The sequence below is a fragment of the Dendropsophus ebraccatus genome, chromosome 3 (genome assembly GCF_027789765.1).
Source record: "Dendropsophus ebraccatus isolate aDenEbr1 chromosome 3, aDenEbr1.pat, whole genome shotgun sequence".
NCBI lineage: Eukaryota > Metazoa > Chordata > Amphibia > Anura > Hylidae > Dendropsophus > Dendropsophus ebraccatus.
The window spans coordinates 160602104-160621139 of record NC_091456.1 but is presented as its reverse complement, the minus strand read 5'-3'; the positions used below and the strand labels follow the sequence as shown (position 1 = coordinate 160621139).

Below are 19036 nucleotides of genomic sequence, written 5' to 3'. Positions count from 1 at the left end.
TTACATCAAAATCAAGTTTAATTCGGCAGATATAAGTTTTACGTTCGCGTGCGCATTGAAATCCACGGCCGTTGTTGCAGTTTTACCGGCCAGAAATAATTGACATGTTCATTTTTCACAGGGCCGTATAAACAACGGCCGTAATCTGATACGTAGTGGGAATTAAAGGGCCGTAGTTACATTGCATTACAGTCATTATAGGGTACCTCAAAACAACGGCTGTAGTTTTGCGGCGCGGACAACAGCCATTATTTTACGTAGTGTGAACATAGCCTTACCATGTTGTTATTTGTGCATTGCTCGTGTACTGTTTGATTTATTCTGTGACTTATCTAATAAAACTCTCTTTTCCATTAGTTTTATGTGTTGGTTTAATAAAATGAAGCCAATCTTGTAGGTTTAATTTTTTTAAAGTAGTTAAACGCATTTGGCAAAATAAAGGGTCTCCTTAAAAATATTAATTGGGCTAAATAGGTATAATAAAACTTGGTTAATAGTAAGAGCAAAACTCTTAGAAGGGGAGGCAGAGGCAAAAAACTAAAATCACTGTTGTGAGGGAGGGGGGTTAAAGGGGTACTCTAGAGATAAAACGTTTTTTAAATCAACTGTTGCCAAAAAGTTATCAAGTCTTCATACCAGATCTCACTGCCTCAATTATGGAGGTATGGTCCAAAGTACACAAAGCAGTATCCAATGAAAACTGATGTGACACACAATTTAAAATCATGTACCATGGAAAACTATGGTGTCTCGTGCCCTAAAACACTAGAAAAGCCAGACTGGCAGCACCCTTGTGAGTTTTACATCCTTGCTGGTTTTACAAGGCATGACCAGTTGCAGTGTCCCAGAACCCATGTGCCATTGCTGGTTCTATGTATGTGTAGGTTGCAAAGGTCACCCAAAGCTATTACTTTTCTTGTCTCCTTGTGTCCTCTCCACCAATCAGCAACCTCCAGAAAGTCTATAAGCAGCAGAGCGGTTCAAGTCTTCATGTTGTAGTTAGGTCCAGTCAGTCTATTCAGAGCAAAACACAAGCGGTTCCTGCTGAGATACTTTCCTGGGCCTGGCCAGTTGGCCAGGGTCCTATTCCTAGTTCCATTGCAGTATCTCCTATTTCAAGTTTTCCAGCAGACTAGGCATGTCGGGCTAGTATTCCTGCAACTTCAACAGGAGCTTGAGTCTAGACAGCGAATTGGGAAAAAAGCAACTAATGCAAAACTTACCTTACTTAACTTGCTGCAACCTGCCAGGATCTAACGCTAGATGTTGTGCAGCTGGGGCGATGTATTGTGGAGGCACTTGTCACAGTGTCCAGGAAGGATATGCATTCACCCCTGGATGTACTGACACACACACTTCTTATTTTGGAACAGGTGCAATGCAGGTGTAAGTGCAGCAGTAATCACTGAGGCTCAGATAACTTAAAGTGAAGTTTTGCACATGGATAGAACGGCGCTGATTCTAATGGAGCCGCATCATAGAGGGGCAGGGGTTTCCTCCTACTGGGGGCAGACTGGCCAGTGCTTCACCCCAGCCGGTGCCCAGAAAAAAACGGCAATGTACACGGGAACAGGGCCGCGGTTCAAAAGAAGGGCTGCGGCACCAGCTTCCCCAGCGCTGTTCTATTCATGTGCAAAATTTAAAGCAAATGTACTAATGCTACATTCGCTTTAAACAGGAACAGATTTACTGAAATATACTTGACGAATCGAATCTCTTCCGCTGGTAGACTATATAGATTAACTCCTTACACAGTCTTTTAAATATTCTTTATACTTGGCTCTGTTAGACTAGAAAACGCTGGCTTGACTTTGGTTACTCTGCAGTGGTGACAGCGGTGTAAGTGAAAGCTGTGGGGCCCTATCCAGGTCCTAGGGTACTCAGCAGAAGGGCTGTTAGAAGAAGAGTACCTATGTCCACAGGAATGAACATCCACCTATGTTATCTTGTGGGGACTGAGTGACACAGAATCAGAAACTTAGGTCCACCTACTGGGAGAAGCTAGTCGTTGGGGTGACCCTTAAGGAGTCCTAGGGCTGGCAGTACATTTTTTGGCCCAATTGCCCTTACCTAGCCACTGTCTTGAATTCTGAAGTGATCATCACAATGAGAGGAGCTCCCGCCCAGCGTGGATAGGGTTTCTCCCGTACCAGCTACCACAGCCTCACCATGAGGTGCTCTAGCCGGACATAGCTAGGAAGCCAGGTGTACTGAAAAAGGTAACGTTCTGCATGCACATTCTGATTTGAGGTAATAACCCACGGATGGGTCCTGGCCTGGTGACAAGTGCTGAAGTGATAACACCTGCCCTTGCAAATAACACTAGCACCCCTGGGTTACCACAAATTGTTCAGTATTAGTAACTATGTAAATTTTTGACAATGATTCCCTTTAAACCTCGGAACATTGATTTCAGGCACCTCTCCTCCACGCTGTGTCGTCTGGGTCTGTTTGCTGAATTCTGTCTATAAGATGGCAGAGCATGTGACCATGCCCTTCCCTCAGTATCCTCTGTAGGCATATACAGACTCACCTAAGAGAGGAATATGTACATGAGGACAGCCCTAGATGAACCCTGTTCCAGAAGTCCACTCCCGAGGATACTAGTAGTAGTACACTAGAAACACAGTATATACGTCACAGCTAGATCACAACTACTAAATATGCTTATATAAACAGTGGAGTAGTTTGTTTGTTTTTTTCACTACCTTGCTGGTGCAAAGATCCCAGTGATGTGGTCCTTTTTTCAAAATACTGTCCAGTTCCCATGCTTGGCGCCGGTTTCTTCATATGCATTGGCCCACTCTATGAACCGGAGGTGGGTCCAGCGCGTAATGATATCCCCTCCCCTCAGTGATGCAGCCAGGCTTGATTCCGATGGAGGCACATCACCCAGGGGGTAAAATATCATTACACTAAGGGTGCCGGGCCCACCTCAAGTACATAAAACAGGCTGGTGCACATGAAGAGAACCAGGCTGCTTTTTGAAAAACAGGACAGTGGCACTGGGATCTCCGCACCGCTGCTGACTAGGGAGTGATTTTATTTTTTTTTTTACTTTTTCAAATAGTACATTTGCTTGAATAGGAATCTGTCAGATGGTATGACATAGTGTTATTAATCACAGTGCCAGGCAGTACCGACATGACTTTCCATACATGCAAAGGAGCATGCAGCTCAGCCCCCTGTACACTCGCTGCTCATTTGTATAAACAAAAAATGCAAATAGCTGAAAGTACATGCAAATGTTCCCAAATCTAAAGGAATGGCTATAAAAGGGTCTTTCATTCCAAACCAAGTTACACAATGTGAGACCATCCCATAGTTTTCCTTTAAACAATTCTGTTAAAGGGAATCTGTCAGCTCCCGGGCCCCACCTAAGGTGCTGATAGTCTGCTGTAGCTGGCAGTCCCCTAGTGATTATGGTGAGCAGTAGGAGACTTCTCATGTCTCCTACTGTACTGAAGAGGTAAAGAGGAGTTGTTTGTGCCACACTCTGGCACACCTCTCCACTCCTTCCCCTCCCTCCTCTTTATGAATAATCAATGCTCCCGTTCACTCAGCTGTCAGCCAGTGTCTCTGATTGCAGATCAGTCCCCTGTAGGCAGGGTATGTTTGAAAGAAAAACTCAGAGTTACCCCTAGACCACAGATTCAACTATATCTCTTTCGTCCAAGCCAGCTTGCGAGTCCTCGTCTTCTATGGGCAAGCGTTAGGGCTCTGCTTTAAAGGGCCAGTGTCCTGATTATTGGTCTTTTGCCTAAGTCCCCATTTATATTCCTGCCTCTTCCTGTCCCTAATGTTGGATCTTTAGTGCTCTAAGCCTAACAGGGAAAGCATTCCTTGCCAGTCATCTTGTTACAGTGTGCAAGTTTCCTTTGCTTTTGTCTTTAGACTTCCAAGATTCTGTATCTCGCCACCTACACAAGCAAGTCACACCTGGGGTAGTGTCCTTGGGGGTCGAATGTGGCAGCAATCTTACCCTGCCTTGCGGCGGGCAATGGTGAAGACCTGCAGGCCCTTAGACTCCGCTCCCTGGTGCGGCTTACCACCATAGCTCATATCCACTGTACTCCAGCCATTACACCACAATAGTAAAAACCCAAAACGTATCCATCAAGCAAAGAAACTTAACAGCCCCTTGAAGCTGTTATCTTTAGGTACCAAGAAGGCCTTTGATTGGGTGGATTGGCATTTCCTAGAGGCATCCCTGGCTCAAGCTGGCATAGGCCCAGTTATTCATCCCCCCCCCCCAGTGGAGGTCCTGGACCTTCTGGCACAGCAATTCACGGGCACGGGGAGAGGTAAGTAGTTGTTCCTGTTCATTTCCCTGCCAAATTTAAAAAAATAAAATAAAAATCTCTGGACTTGTCCTTTAACACCTGATCTGGCAAATGTTGCAGAACCCGAACTTTCGTTAGGACTTTGACATAAAATACATTGGTACCATCCTAACGTGTAATACCCACATGAGGGATCAGTAATCTCACCTTCAACTTACTTAACCAACATTATTAGCCAAAAACATACACAGCACACAAAGCTGAGACAACCCATTTATTATAGATTGTAGTGAGAAGAAGTAAATGGTTAGATTTGATTTTATTTATTTTACAAAGTACATGTTTTAAGCAGAAGTATAAAGAAATTAAACAGGAAATTCTGTCAGTTCACACAAAACGCCGTCCCAAACTATGAAAAAACCCACAGGTACCAGGACAGTGCGGCGTCACGAACATGCAACCTTCTAGTAAGGCATTCACACTGTACAAGAGCAAACATGACCTCTAGTTAAGTGCTTCACCAAGGCAATATCAAGTCCCCAGCACACATAAAAATAGATAAAACTACAAAAAAAAGTATGTAACTTTACCACAACTGCGTACACATGATGCTATATCCATAGTTAGCATCTGTACCCAATGCAAATAAAAAAAATGGCAGTTCATATATTATAGAGAAGCTATATCAAACATGGATGGCATGCGCTAAAGTTGTAGGGTGGAGCTATGTGTATATGTATTTTTGGACATAAACAATTGAGTAACTTTACATACTTACCAAGTACTGATCCATAGGCATAGGATGAATTGTGTAATATAGAGCTGCATTCAGGGTTCTCAAACCTCCAGGGCAATTTGCACCTTATTTCCCAAACTATTTTCTTCTTTTTTTTTTTTTTAAATCATAAAATCTAAATAAAATGTATTTCAGATCATGAGGCTTTGATAATTCCTACCATTAAAACCTGGTGATCGTATCACTGAGCTGCTGGGGTGATAAAAGCCCCACAGATTCCATACTGTCACAATTGACTGTGGCATGTAAGAGGTTAAACTGACAGGATCAGATAATTTTGTGGTCCTGGTAGTTATCATAGAGGCTTCTGTGATCTCGGCATGGGAGACCCTTGCTGGGTGGCTATGCTGCCGCTGTATAAAGACAACAGCTGTCTTCATAACATGGCTGGGCATGATGGAAGTTGTAGTTTTGCAACAGCTTATAAGTTTAGGATAACTATTATATACTGATATACTCAATGCAGCATAGGCCAAAGTTGCTGTATCTGACTCTAAACACCAAGTTCCACCCCAGAACTTAGAGCTGGCCATCTAGTGCTTGAATCTGTTCAATATTGTATTACTGTGATCACAATAGGCATCCATGACACCATATTATAATTCCATTTGAGTCACATACAGTTTCCAATACAGTTTGATTAAATGTAATGCACTAAATGTAACACACCTGTATAACGCCATTTCTAATGCCTAAGGCTGTTTACCCAAGATTAAAACTTATTATCCATTTACAGGATATATAAGTGTCTGATTCTTAGTGTGATAGATACCTCCACTCCAACCCTTGGATAACATCGGGCGCAGGTCCAAGATAAACATTAAAAGTGATTATAAAAGATTATTTATTAAAACACAACGCGTTTCGAAGTCGTGCCGACTTCTTTCTCAAGAGACACTTCGAAATGCGTTGTGTTTTAATTAATAATCTTTTATAATCACTTTTAATGTTTATCTTGGACCTGCGCCCGATGTTATCCAAGGGTTGGAGTGGAGGTATCTATTGCTTTGAGTAACCAGTTTGGTTCCTGGAAGTGGCTGCAGTTCATTTACTTACCTACCATTGCTGAGAGTTGTGCCTTGCATTTGCACAACTCATTCAGGTGAGAGTCTCCAATTTCTCTCGTTTGAAGTAAAATCGGTGGAATCACATTATGGAGCGCTGTTCACATTTGTATTTACAGTGATTCTTAGTGTGGGATGGGAGTAATATAATAATCAGTGACCAAAAGGTCAAATTTTTTTTTTTTTAACTCGAGCTTTTTGCAAAGATCCCTCCACCCAGTCCATCCTCAGTAGGATGGTCAGTATTTCAAGAACGATGTAGAGGGCAGGTGTGTTGGGGGCTAACCAGGTTTGTTATATTGTTTTCCTAGCTGCTTCAGAGATGAAATAAAGTAAGCGTGTAAATTTTATGGGGATAATTGTGTCCACTTCAGAGAGTTGACCAAAGAGGGCCCAAGCTAGTTGCGTATGGGGCATATGACTAGTGGCGAAGACATGAATTCTACGCCAGAATAGGTAATACGTTTTAATCTTGGGATAACTCCTTTAATGTGACTCCATGTACACAGTTCAGTATATATAAAAAAAAAAAAGTCACCATTTTTTATTCATGAACTTAAGGAAAACAAAAAGCATTTCTGGAGATTTTATAAGCCACTCGGCATCAACCATAAGCAATGATGTACTCTATATAATACTCAGAGAGCTATAGACTGGTAGGCAATGAAGCCAAAAGACACCAACGCAACTACTCTTGGTTTACGGTATTACAGTAACAACTACTATATTCACTAGAATATATACAAGCATAGACAAATTCATTGGTAGCTTCTACACCGCACAAGAGAAGGTCACTCCAGTCGCATGCTATAGATCGGCTAGGTTAATAACACAAAAAAAAATGTACAAAGACTAAGATGTGAATCCCAGTCACTGTAAGACTGTTCAGAAATAATCAAAGTCTGGGAACGAGAAGCACATCACTCAGGTAGCCATTATATAGAGTAGAATATAAGTAACTAGTGTGTCTGTAAGCCCGGATCTGTTTCTGGTCCCTAAAGTGTGAATAAACCATTGGCTATTAGAGAGCACGATCTCTAGTGATTATGTTCTTCCCCAGGATCCCTATTTGGCTGTATAGATTGATTTGCTTGAAAAATCAAAGGCTTTTCTACTGGCCAATGTAGCGTCACTTAAAGGGGTTGTTTCAAGTTAGTATGACATGGCGGTGTGGTGCTGTTTTGTACATGGAAGCGGCCATTTATTTATAGTTTCCTAAAAACCACTGCAGCTCCATTTTTTCGATTGGTGTCAGGCCCATCAATCAGCTTTCAATCTTGGCATAGCCCCTTTAATTCATGGGACTTAAAGTGTAACTGTCATTTCAGGGTCATTTTTCTGAAAACATTAAATATCAACACTACAAGTGATTTTAAGAAACTCCGTAATAGGTTTTATAAACCAAAAGTTTCCTTCTGTACTGAAAAAGCAGCCTCCCAGCCTCCCCCCTCACATCAAATGAAGCAGGATTTCTGTCTCCATTATGTGGCTATGGAGAGGGGAGGGGCTGGTGGGAGTGACTGAGCATGGAGCAGTCCTGCACAGCACAACACCCTGAAATCTTTTCTCAGTAAGTTCATAGATAAGCACTGACCTTTCTGACCCCAGAATCCTGCGTTTTAGGTGCCCAGAAAGTCTACAAACAGCTGACCTTCATGTCACCTCTTCCTGCTCCCTCATCTCCCTCAGCCCCTCGCCCCTTCATAGGCTTACAATGGAGAGAGCAGAGCCGGTCTTCACTGGCTTCTCTGTAATGAAGACGTGTTTGCCTGATAATGCACAGATAAGAAGTCAGGGGGGGAGGCTGGGAGATTGCTTCTTGAGTACAGAAGGAGGCTTTTTTGGCTGATAAAACCTATTACAGAGTTTCTTAAAATCGCTTATACTACTGATTTCTGCAATAAAAAATAAAAAAAACATGACAGTTACGCTTTAAGCACAATACTCTCTGTGTATTGCACAGTTGACCTGTCCTGACTACTCAATGTGGGTCTCTCCATACCGCATGTCAGATTGATATGTAAATGGTTAGTACAGTAACGCTTTAGTGTTTTACACAGTATCTGGTTGGCCACTGAATAGTTCATCCTAAACTTACAATAATACAACCGACCAAGTGATATCTTTCCAGGTATTAACAATACTGTCTTGAAGGGACAGGCTGCGTTCTAATGAACAATTGTGCAAACAGTTCTAAAAGGCCATATAAATTCAGTATTGGCTGCAGCAAACTATAACACAGTGACATGGCCCATCACCAGTGTCGGCAGAGAAAGAACAATGCAGCCAAAAACAAAAGCCCATAAAGTAACTGGCAAGGCACCCGTGCCTTTAAGAAGCTTATTTGACTCTTTAGCAACCATGGATCCTAGTACATCGACATTTTTACTAAACAAGAAGGGGGGGAAAAAAAATGCAGCTTAGCACAGTGCAAGTTTATTAATGGAAGAGCGGAACACACAAAACCAAGGTGTAAGATAATGACAGAAATATTCCCTATATGCACTGCTCAAAGCAGACAGGGCATTGACTAGTTGAATATTAAACTAACTGATATTTATTTGATCCCATCATCTACTCAAGGCAGCCATATTGGGAACGAATTCTCTACCAGGAACAAAGATCACTAAATTACAGTGTTCACTTTGGGCAATGTAAAAATTCCTGGCGTTCCTTTAGTCTGTACAGATGTCATGTTAAAGCTGAATGGGTGCTCAGATGATATAGGTGACTACTGCTAATGCAATAAATTAATACTGTGAGTGTAGTGTAAACATTAGACATGTATCATATATAAAGGACAAGCGATTCGGGTCGGATTACTAATCTTCACAGTCTGACGATACAACTGATTATAGCAAAACCTGTGCTGAATTCACGATATAGAGCTTATTCCTACTTCTATACAGTGATGTATTGGGGACAACGTCATCCTAGTGGTGGCAGATGGAAAAGGGGATTTCTGTGTAGGGGATTTATATGTAATCACAGCAGTGGTCAGCAGCCTACGGCTGTCAGGGTGTGCTGGGAGCTACAACAGCTGAAGGGCCGCAGGCTGCAGCCCACTGAACTAGAGAAAACATTGAATCATTTTCTTTTCTTTTTTTTTTTTAAACTGAAAATTCAGTCATTTCATTTGTATTAATATCTTTACAGTGTGGTAACCTGATAATTGTGATACAAAGCTCCATATACCCTGCATAGAAAGTATCACTAGACTTACAGATTATGCATTAAGCTAAGGGAGTAAAACAGGCAGAATTCTACGGTGAAACTTTCCGCTGCAGTGTCACACAGTGTCTCTAAGGGATGGCTTGCATGCCTTCGCTTCCATCTCTCTCCGCTCAAAGAAATGACATGTCAATTCTTTGAGCCGAAAGCGGCGGAGGCGGACAAGCTATCCCATAGAGACACTGAGGCAGACGGGAGCCCCTGCCAGGGAATTCCGCCTTTTTTGTTGAGTGTGAACATACCCTGGAACTTTCAATGACCTATCCTTAGATCAGTGGGAGTCTGTAATGTCCCCCACAATCCGCTGACTGGTTGCCAGCACCTCCATTGCTTACCATGCATGGCTCCATACCTTGTGTAGTGGCTGTGTATGGTGTTACAGCTCAGCTTCTTTCACCTCAATAGAACAAATCTGCAGAGAGCTGTACTACCAGGAACAGCCACTACACAATGTACAATGTGAGCAATGAAGAGGCCACAGCACTGAAGACCCTTTGTGTCCTATTACGCACACAGATATCTAACAGATATTTGAAGCCAAAGCCAGGAACAGACAATAAACAGAGAACAGGTCATAAAGGAAAGACAGATTTCTCCTCTTTTCAAATTATCTGTGTGTGTGTGTGTGTGTAATCAGCTGATCACTGAGGGTGTTGGGAGTTGGCCTCACACTGGTTGCATTTAAAACGTGATAACATTTCTATGGCGCCTGTCTCTTACAGCAAGCTGGGGGGGGGGGGGGGGGGGGGGGGGGGGGGAGTGCTTAGCCATGCTTTTCCTGTCTTGTTCGAATAAATCAGTTGGGCTTCTAACATCCACATTCAAAACAACAAAAACTTTTGATGCGTCTCGGACACATGAAAAGTTTTGCCAAATGGCAAGAAAGCTTTAGAAATAAGCTATCAGATATTAAAAAGTCATGGAAAATCCTTTGAAGCTTCCCCTGGCACTGGCTGCAGACAGAGTTTTAGCATTGACCTGTATGGATATGTAGGGGATTTGGAGCTTTTATTAACCGTCCAAGCAGTCACCTTCTTATACAAAAGGTACATGCTGGACGTAAAAACTATATGGTGGTAAAACATAGACACACTCTGTATAATAAAATTTCTGGATATTTACAATATACTTTAGGTCTCACTTATTCATTTACGACCGGTTTTCTGTCAGTAAATGGAAACCTTCTTGTTACATCCAGCTGCAAGTGTATATCGGTACACGCAATGCTCTGCTAGTTCAGAAGCCTGGACTCCTGCGAGATTGCTCTTACCTATGTTAATACATAGTAGCAAAGACTACATAGAAGAACTGGAGCATTGTAGCAATTTCCTCCTAGTGACGTTTGGGTCTTTTACAGCACTGACCGGACTTGCCGAAGTGCTCGAGTTCGACCAACGTTCTCCGAATGCTCTGCATCTGGAGAAAATGGATGCCGCCATAGGCTGTATTTATTTTTCCTGGCAGACCTAGGGTGGCATGCAACCTCTCCAGACACAGAGTCAAATGCTGAGCGTTCAGGCTCGGAGAACATTGATGAACCCAAACAGTTCGGCAAGTCTGCTCAACGCTAGTCTTTAAGCCCTGGATGTGAGCAAATTGTTTCTATTCAGCGACGGCTAGTAGACATGTGGCAAGGAATTGAAGCAAACATGTATGTACATTAGAAATTGTTAAAATTATACAAAGCACAAGTCCAGATCCAAAGACCAGACAACCCCTTTAAGTGTAGGATGACGGGCTACATCTTTAGTATGTGCCTGCTACATCCTGTACAATGAACGCTGCCTGCAGCGCTCCTAAGATGACCTACTGGGCTTGTTCCCCCCATAACATTCCTTATTATAAGTAGGCGAATGTGGCGGCTAGGCATTGAGCTTCTAAGTGTTAAACGCATGTAATGATGGTTATTCATATACTTTCACATTGCTAGAAATACACGGACACAGAAGAAGCCCATATGACATTAGCCGCAAAGAATGCCGAAACGGCACGACATTCTGTAAGAAGCAAGTTACTGAAATAACACAGATAAGTACCGCTTGCTCAATGTTGCTCACATTTACGCGACATCCAGTACCCCTGCAGCTACCAGCTGCCTAGATAACCAGTCAAGACCATCATATAGCCCCATCCCACTCCTGGCATCACAGCCCTGGATGTACCAGCTGCGGCCACAGCACAGTTTGTGAAGGCTTAAGAGCTCGGTCATTTCTTCTACTGATAGGGCACCTGCAACATCCTGCAAGAAAACACATCATACGTGATAAATACTCTGAAACTGAGAAGATGTTTGATGACACTCAAGACCGAACTGTTACCTGTTTGTTGGCGAATATTAGCAGCAGAGCGTCACGCAGTTCCTTCTCGGTGAGGAGCTTTGCAAGTTCACTATGCGCTTCAGTGACCCGGTCTCGGTGGCTGCTGTCTATTACAAATACTACAGCTGGAAAAATGATGAAAACAAGTATAAGCTGCAGCCATGATAGGTGTATTCTGTAAAAATACAAAATCCAGACCTTACATGGAACAATGCTGACACCAGGACTGCTTGCCATTTGAAGGGAACCTATCAGCATGTTAGACAAATCTAACCTGCTGATAGCTCCCTATTGCGTACCGAGGATGAAGGTATGTCTCTTACCTTCATCCTCTGTGCTGTTCCCATGCAGTTTGTAGTGTCTGGGAAGGCAGTTACGGCCCCCAGAGCACTGGTCCAGTACATCCCCTGCTGACCCGCTCTACTTATAATCATTAGAAGGGGTGGGCCAGTCAGATGCGGATTGGTGCTCTGGGGGGGGGGGGGCGGTAATACCACCCAAAGTATACTAAATGGCCTTACCAGATGCAGGTTTACAATACAAACTGCACAGGAATGGTGCCGAGGATGAAGGTAAGAGACATGCCTTCATCCTCAGCTTCCTATTGCACAAGGGACACTATCAGCAGGTTAGATTTGTCCAACCTGCTGATGTTTCCCTTTAAGGCTGCTTTATTAAAACAAATGCCAGAGCATCCCACAATACATTACAGTTATTGTCAATGAGGGAGGACTTTCCTTCCTATCCTGGTTTATTGCCACTACTACAAATGAAAACATAAAAGATCTGAGATCATCAACAATATACAGAGAGTTTCCAGGATATTCATTAATAGACTGCACACAGCCAAACTTAAAAATGTAAGCAAAGTAATGCAAAGGAATACGCAGCTTGTTGTCTGGCTGGACATATAACAGGAGAACATAGCAGAAGGCAATGACAAACACCAGCAAGTTTCAGGTTACTCACCTTGTGTGTTAAGGTAATAATGTTTCCACAGGGGCCTCAGCTTATGTTTGCCTCCAACATCCCAAATGGTAAACTTTAAGTTTTTATATTCAACTGTTTCAACATTAAAACCTTCAAAAAGTAAAATAAAAAAATTCAATGATCCCATTAGTAAGATTTCAATAAGCATTAATAAGGCAGAAATTTCTAGGCAGAAATAATTTGAGGTCTATCTTCAGATAAGATGATCAGCTGCTCATTGGTCCCCAGCAAGCTGAACACAGATGAGACACTTATCACCCATCCTGTAGATAGGTGAAAAAAAAAAACTTATTATGGCAACACTCCTTTAGTGCTCACTAAGTGCTACAGCAACACTTTACTAACCAATTGTCGGGATCGGTTGCATGAATTCATCTTGTTTCAGTTTAAATAGGATTGTTGTTTTTCCTGCTCCATCCAGACCTAATGTTACAACACGGATTTCCATTTTAGGCCCAATGTGAACTCTATTGTCCTGGAAAACAAAAATACTATTACTACATTTGCTGTGCAAAGTCTATATGCAAACCCATAATCCCTTACGGAGGAATCATTACACTTATTGAAGCGGTGTGCCGGGCAAACTTTAAAAACCATAGAGGGTGGAGAGGGGGGCTGTTTTTTGGGATCATACTAATTAAGTTCCACCTACCCTTCCTGGTCGCCTATTGGTCTCCTGTATCTCCCAATCCTGTTAGGTCACTGCCCTACTCTAAACAGGTAGTTCCTGTGGGGTCATGACAACACCAGCGGGGGCACTGGAATGGGGTAAGCATGACTTGATTGCCACCACCCTCTGCCCTTGCTGATTTTAAAGTTTGCCCACAGAACCCCTTTAAAGGGGCTCGCCTATCTGGAAATCCCAACATGTCCTATCAATATATTACCTAGGTCATACTTTACAAAAATGTCCTACTTACCTTTGTGAATGTAACAGGAATACTAGCATCTATCTGGATGTGATCAGCCAATTCTGTGAACTGTTGCTGCTGTTTCTGAAGAGTCTCTAGTAGTCGTGTAATCTCTTGCTTGGCCAGCACCACTCGGCAGTCATCCTGTGCAATAACATGTTGTCTGGTTAGCTTACTAACCATGTAAGATAAATGATACCACACAGCATTTGCTAGCAAAGCCAATGTATTTACAACTTGTACAATGGTCACCTTCACCACTGCATTTATTTAAAAAAACACCATGTACTTGTATACATGCAGTTACTATTCTGTGATAATGTAAACTAGTGAGCATGTGCTTAGCTTTACATTTACTTACCTGCTGCAAGGCCTTCTCACAGTGAAGACAAGCGGTGGACACCTCTGATAACAGGATGGTCATGTTCTCTTGTTGCTGCCGCAGCCAGATCAGCTGTTCTCGCACATGAGCGTCAACTACACTAAGTGCCATTTCTTCTTGGCGGCAGAGAGTTTCATGCAGATCTGAAAAATATGCTCTGACACAAGAGCGAGCGTTCTCAGCTGTCCCAGGGACCTAGCAGGGAGGAAACGGGGAAAAAGGGATGCCTTAATAATGGACAATTCAGAAATAAATACTAAAAAGGAAGCTAACCCGGTCTCAGATGCTTTAGGGATTATAACACATTCGCAGGCCCTAAAAGGGATACCATAGAGACATAGAAGATTGTCCGCCCTTATCAGCCCTAAGGGCCATTCACACTACGGATTCAGCGTGGAGAATTCGCCAGAAACCTCCGTCCCTGGACCCAGAGTCAAATCCCTCCTGCTATGTCTTGGAATGGGAGGGCTCGCGCGCCTCCGCTCCATGCACATCTCTGCTCAAAGAAATGACATGTAAATTCTCTGAGCGGAGGCACGCAAGCCCTCCCATTCAAAGACTTAGCAGGAGGGTTTTAAATCCGTTGTGTGGACGAGCCCTTATATCTATCCTAACATAATGAAAAAGGAAATAATATGTTTATCCCAGGCAGGTTTACATTCAATTACTGTAGATTCACTTACCCCATCTGCTGGAAGTATGTTCCAAGTATCTACTACTCTTTCAGTATGGTAATAGACTCTCATGTTACATAGCACTCCTGAACCTTATTTTGGTTGTCACTGTTGGACTGTAGGGTCTCTACAAGACTCTATAACAAGAGATTATCTTATATACAAGCAATGAAGTCATATTTTATAAATCCTACATGTTCAGTATGGGCCATTCCAATGCCATCTTCCACAATCTGCTCTCCACCTTCAATCTGTTGGACGATGCCGGTGAGCTTTCTTGAGTACTCAGAGATTTCTTCTGTGAAGCTTCTTATACAATGGGCCATGTCCAATATGGAGGCACGAATCTGGCTGGCTTCAGTTTCCAAGACAGCATGCTTTAGGTGAAGGAGGAACAAAAACATTAGTTATATGCTCTCAAAATCTTTTCATGTCATAGCCTATTTGTAGTAATTTAACAAAAAATTTCCATGTAGTCTTGGCCAAGGTGGCTCAATTCCCTGCAATCTGCTGTCCACTGACTGACAGAGGACTAGGATGAAACAAAGCAAGTGGAAGCAGTGCTTAGCTAGTTCAGGATTCTTACCTTGTGACCCTGATGTTTTCCATACTCTTTGCAGACACAGCACATCAACGGGCTGGTTTGGCAGCCATCTTCTAAGCACACAAACTCTATGGCGTGAACTTGATGTTGGGTGCAGAGGGTCTTCTCATAAGGTTTGTCAGCTAAGGGCACACGTCTGTGTTTGGCTAGCGTCTTTGTGGAGTGGGTGTGCAAGGAGCAGTCGGCACACAGATGGGTGGCACACACAGTGCAGTATACCGACGCCACATGGGCCTCATCTTCATCACAGCGCACAATACTCTGAGTGAAAGAAACATCTCATTAGCTGAATCACATAAATCATGTGAATATACTAACAATGTGCATTCAGCACCAATATATATATCAGTTTGTTCAGACCCGTACCGAACAAATCCATAGAGCTCTATTATAAGTCCCACTCTTTTTTCTAACTCAGAGAGCAGAGAGTGAAGGCCCTGCAGAATGTCTTCTCCCCGCTCGTTCTCCCAATCGGTAAGGGTGTGAACACTCAGACCCGGACTGATCAAAACTTTCGACATTGACACTTTAAAGCAATGTGCTCACAGTCTCTGTGGATACCACTTTCATCACATTCAAACAACTGTGTCCGGAGCACAATAATAGTCCATCAGGCTACACTCATGTGTGAGTAAGGGGGATCCCTCCCCCAAAACATTGCATAGTGGATGGGACGGACACCAACTCCGGTGTTATCAGTCGTCATCATGCACTGAATATATGATACAATAAAAGAGAAGACAGCAGAAATGAGTCTAATGAGTTCCATACATACAGCTATGTCTGCTGATGCAGCTCAGCACAGCCCAAAATGATGGAGCCAAGCTACAGTATCAGGTAATGTCCTATTTGCTCAGCTGATTTTTGAGGATTCCAGAGGCCGGACACCCACTGAACACAAAAGATTGACCCACAGCATGTTTACCCAGAAAGTCCCTTTTAAAAGATAATATGTCAGCAGCTTGAAGCCATTAAAAATGCCAACAAAGGTATACTGAGGTCAGGGAGGGTAGTACAACAATACCTAATATCCTAGCTTCTGTCACAGCAATGGTCCAAGAGGCAGGCTTTTCTGTTTGAAAGCCTTGAGCCCCAGTGACAATGTGCTCTCTGCTGTTTCAGACTGGAAAGAATACACCACTTCCTGCAGGACATACAGCAGCTGCTAAGTACTTGAACACCCGAGGTTTTCTAGAAGTAATTTACAAATCTGTATAAGAATCCATTTACACAGAAAGATTATCTGACAGATTTGAAGCCAAAGCCAGGAACAGACTATAAACAGATCAGGTCATAAAAGGAAAGACCGAGATTTCTCCTCTTTTCAAATCCATTCCTGACTTTTGCTTCAAATCTTTGGCAGATAATCTTACTGTGTAAATGGACCCTAACTTTCTGGCACCAGTGAATTGAAAAACATTTTTCCCTGGAGAACCCCTTTAAGGTCTGGGGACTGACGGCCAAGGGAAGCAAGGAAAGCTTGTTGCCATATGCCTGGAACCAATCTATTCCTATATGACCCTTGTGGCATGGTGTAGGGTCATTTGCCATAGACAGTAATGTCACTGGCGATAGTTACCTGCTGTCACAGCCCATCTAAGCTAAGGAATGAGAGACTGTGCATTCAGAGACTACAGTTGGAAGAGCAGTGTTGTATTTCACTGCAATATGCTTGACCGACAACCTCCTCTGACCCCTGTCATCAAGGAGTTGTTTTTCTGGATGTTTTTCCTTGGCTACTCCATTATGGATACATTCTCAACATAGCTACAAAAGGAAACCCTAGAAGACTGGCAGACAGTGAAGTCCTGACGATGACCAGACTTTGATTGAAAATGCTCTGATTACTCATTTTCTCACTTATACAGGGAAGCTCCAATAATGAAAGGCCAGTCAGCTCTGATAGAGTAGCCATTTAAAGCACACCTCCTATTTTAATAAAGCCATTATATAAAATATAAGCAGGCATGCTCCTATAGGAGCCAAATGATTTACAGAATAAGGATATTGTAGGACAATAGGTTAGCTATACCTCTCCGTATCCGCCTACCGACTCTTCTGAGGATCCACTCTGACTACTCGCTCCATTTTGCAGTCGTTCAAGCAGTTCCAATAAAGCAAAATTTTTCTTTAGTCCCCAAACACCAGAGTCGCCTATTTACAAATAAACATAACAGACATACAAATTATTAGGACCCATAACTACAACTTTATCGAGCAACTTACTTCTATTGGCCTTAGGCCATGTTCACCCACTGAGGCTGGGTACACACAAGTCTAATAAGGATGTATTTTGATGTCTCTATGTCAGTCTGGGCCTTGTAATACAGTATGCTCAAAGTATGTCTGATCTAAGGGCAGGGCCGTAGCTGGGATTCATGGGCCCCCACAGCAAGAAATTGTACAGGGCCCCATGAATCCTGTAAGATGACCTGGCACAGTTTTCCCAGATGCACGAGTGATGTCACTGGTGTATCGGGTAGCTGGGAGAATGAACGTTGGGCCCCATAGCAGTTGCGTGGTCTGCTTCCATGATTGCTACGCCACTGTCTTAGGCTACAGTAAACCTAGCAATGTACTGATGATCCAAGCCCATAAATTGATGTACTGATGTTTAATCTTAAAAAAAAAAAAAAAAAAGTGTATGACAATGACAACTCCTTTTACATCAGCAGTTGACCCCTGCTGCAAAATAAAGAAAAATCACCTCCCACCACCATATCACTTCTGAAAGTGCTCTGAATAGGCTCCACTGTTCTGGGGGATGATTTACACCATACACTAGTATAGATGGCATGTGATGGCATGTGATGAAGAGGAAGGGCTACAAGGTGCTAAGTGAGCAGAAGTGAAAGAAACAGCAGCACTGCAATGAAGGGGTCACACTAAATTTGAGCCCTGAGCTTTATGGGTGTTCATAAATAAGAGGGAAGTTTTGATTTACCTTTCAGGAACAGATTGTATCATTTTCTGCAGGAGAACTGGTACAGCTTGCATATACATGGCCAGACACACTCACTCTCTCCTGCACATAGTCCTACCCCCGACCAGACCTGTCCTGACCTCACCTGTTACCAGACGCATTTTTGTCTGGAGACACGAAGTGACCAGGAGTCGTTTGTAGTAAATGAAGTGATTTATAAATATTTTAGGAATCACAATAACATGGAGAGAAGTTGTTTAAAACCACAGTGACCATTTAAAGGAGAAGTTTGGCGAAACTTATTACAGTATTGTATTGACCCCGAAAAGTTATACAAATTACAAATATACACTTATTACGGGAAATGCTTAAAAAGTGCTTTTTTCCCTGCACTTACTACTGCATCAAGGCTTCACTTCCTGGATAACATGGTGATGTCACGACCCGACTCCCAGAGCTGTGTGGGCTGTGGCTGCTGGAGAGGATGATGGCAGAGGGATGCTCAGTGTCCCTCCAGTGCCCTGTGCCATTGTCCCCCTGCCATCTTCCTCTCCAGCTGCCACAGCCCACACAGCTCTAGGAGTTGGGTCGTAACATCACCATTTTATTCAGGAAAAGAAAGCCTTAATGTGGTAGTAAATGCAGGGGGAAAAAAAGCACTTTAGAAGCATTTCCCGTAATAAGTGTATATTGGTTTTTTGTATAACTTTTGGGAGGCAATACAATACTTTAATAAAAAGTAGGCCATTAATTTCAGATTGGTGGGGTCCAATGCCAGACAACCCTGCTGATCAGCAGATATGAGATTGCTGGATTCCTGGCAGGTTCTGTAGTTTCCCCATTGTTTGCCAGGCAGTTTA

The 19036-nt window shown here is 42.9% G+C and overlaps 1 protein-coding gene across 1 annotated transcript in view; it reads right to left on the bottom strand.

Moving 5' to 3' along the window:
- Positions 1-10117: 10117 nt before the first annotated feature.
- Positions 10118-19036, bottom strand: part of TRIM23 (tripartite motif containing 23) — a 10998-nt gene continuing 2079 nt past the window's right edge. Inside the window, exons 3-11 of the mRNA XM_069963008.1 lie at positions 17286-17407; positions 15236-15514; positions 14844-15026; positions 13955-14170; positions 13603-13737; positions 13028-13157; positions 12662-12772; positions 11693-11817; positions 10118-11613 (exon numbers count right to left, since the gene is read on the bottom strand). Of these exons, the coding sequence (XP_069819109.1) occupies positions 11434-11613; positions 11693-11817; positions 12662-12772; positions 13028-13157; positions 13603-13737; positions 13955-14170; positions 14844-15026; positions 15236-15514; positions 17286-17407 (1481 nt within the window). The 3' untranslated portion in view covers positions 10118-11433. The remainder of the gene's footprint in view (positions 11614-11692; positions 11818-12661; positions 12773-13027; positions 13158-13602; positions 13738-13954; positions 14171-14843; positions 15027-15235; positions 15515-17285; positions 17408-19036) is intronic.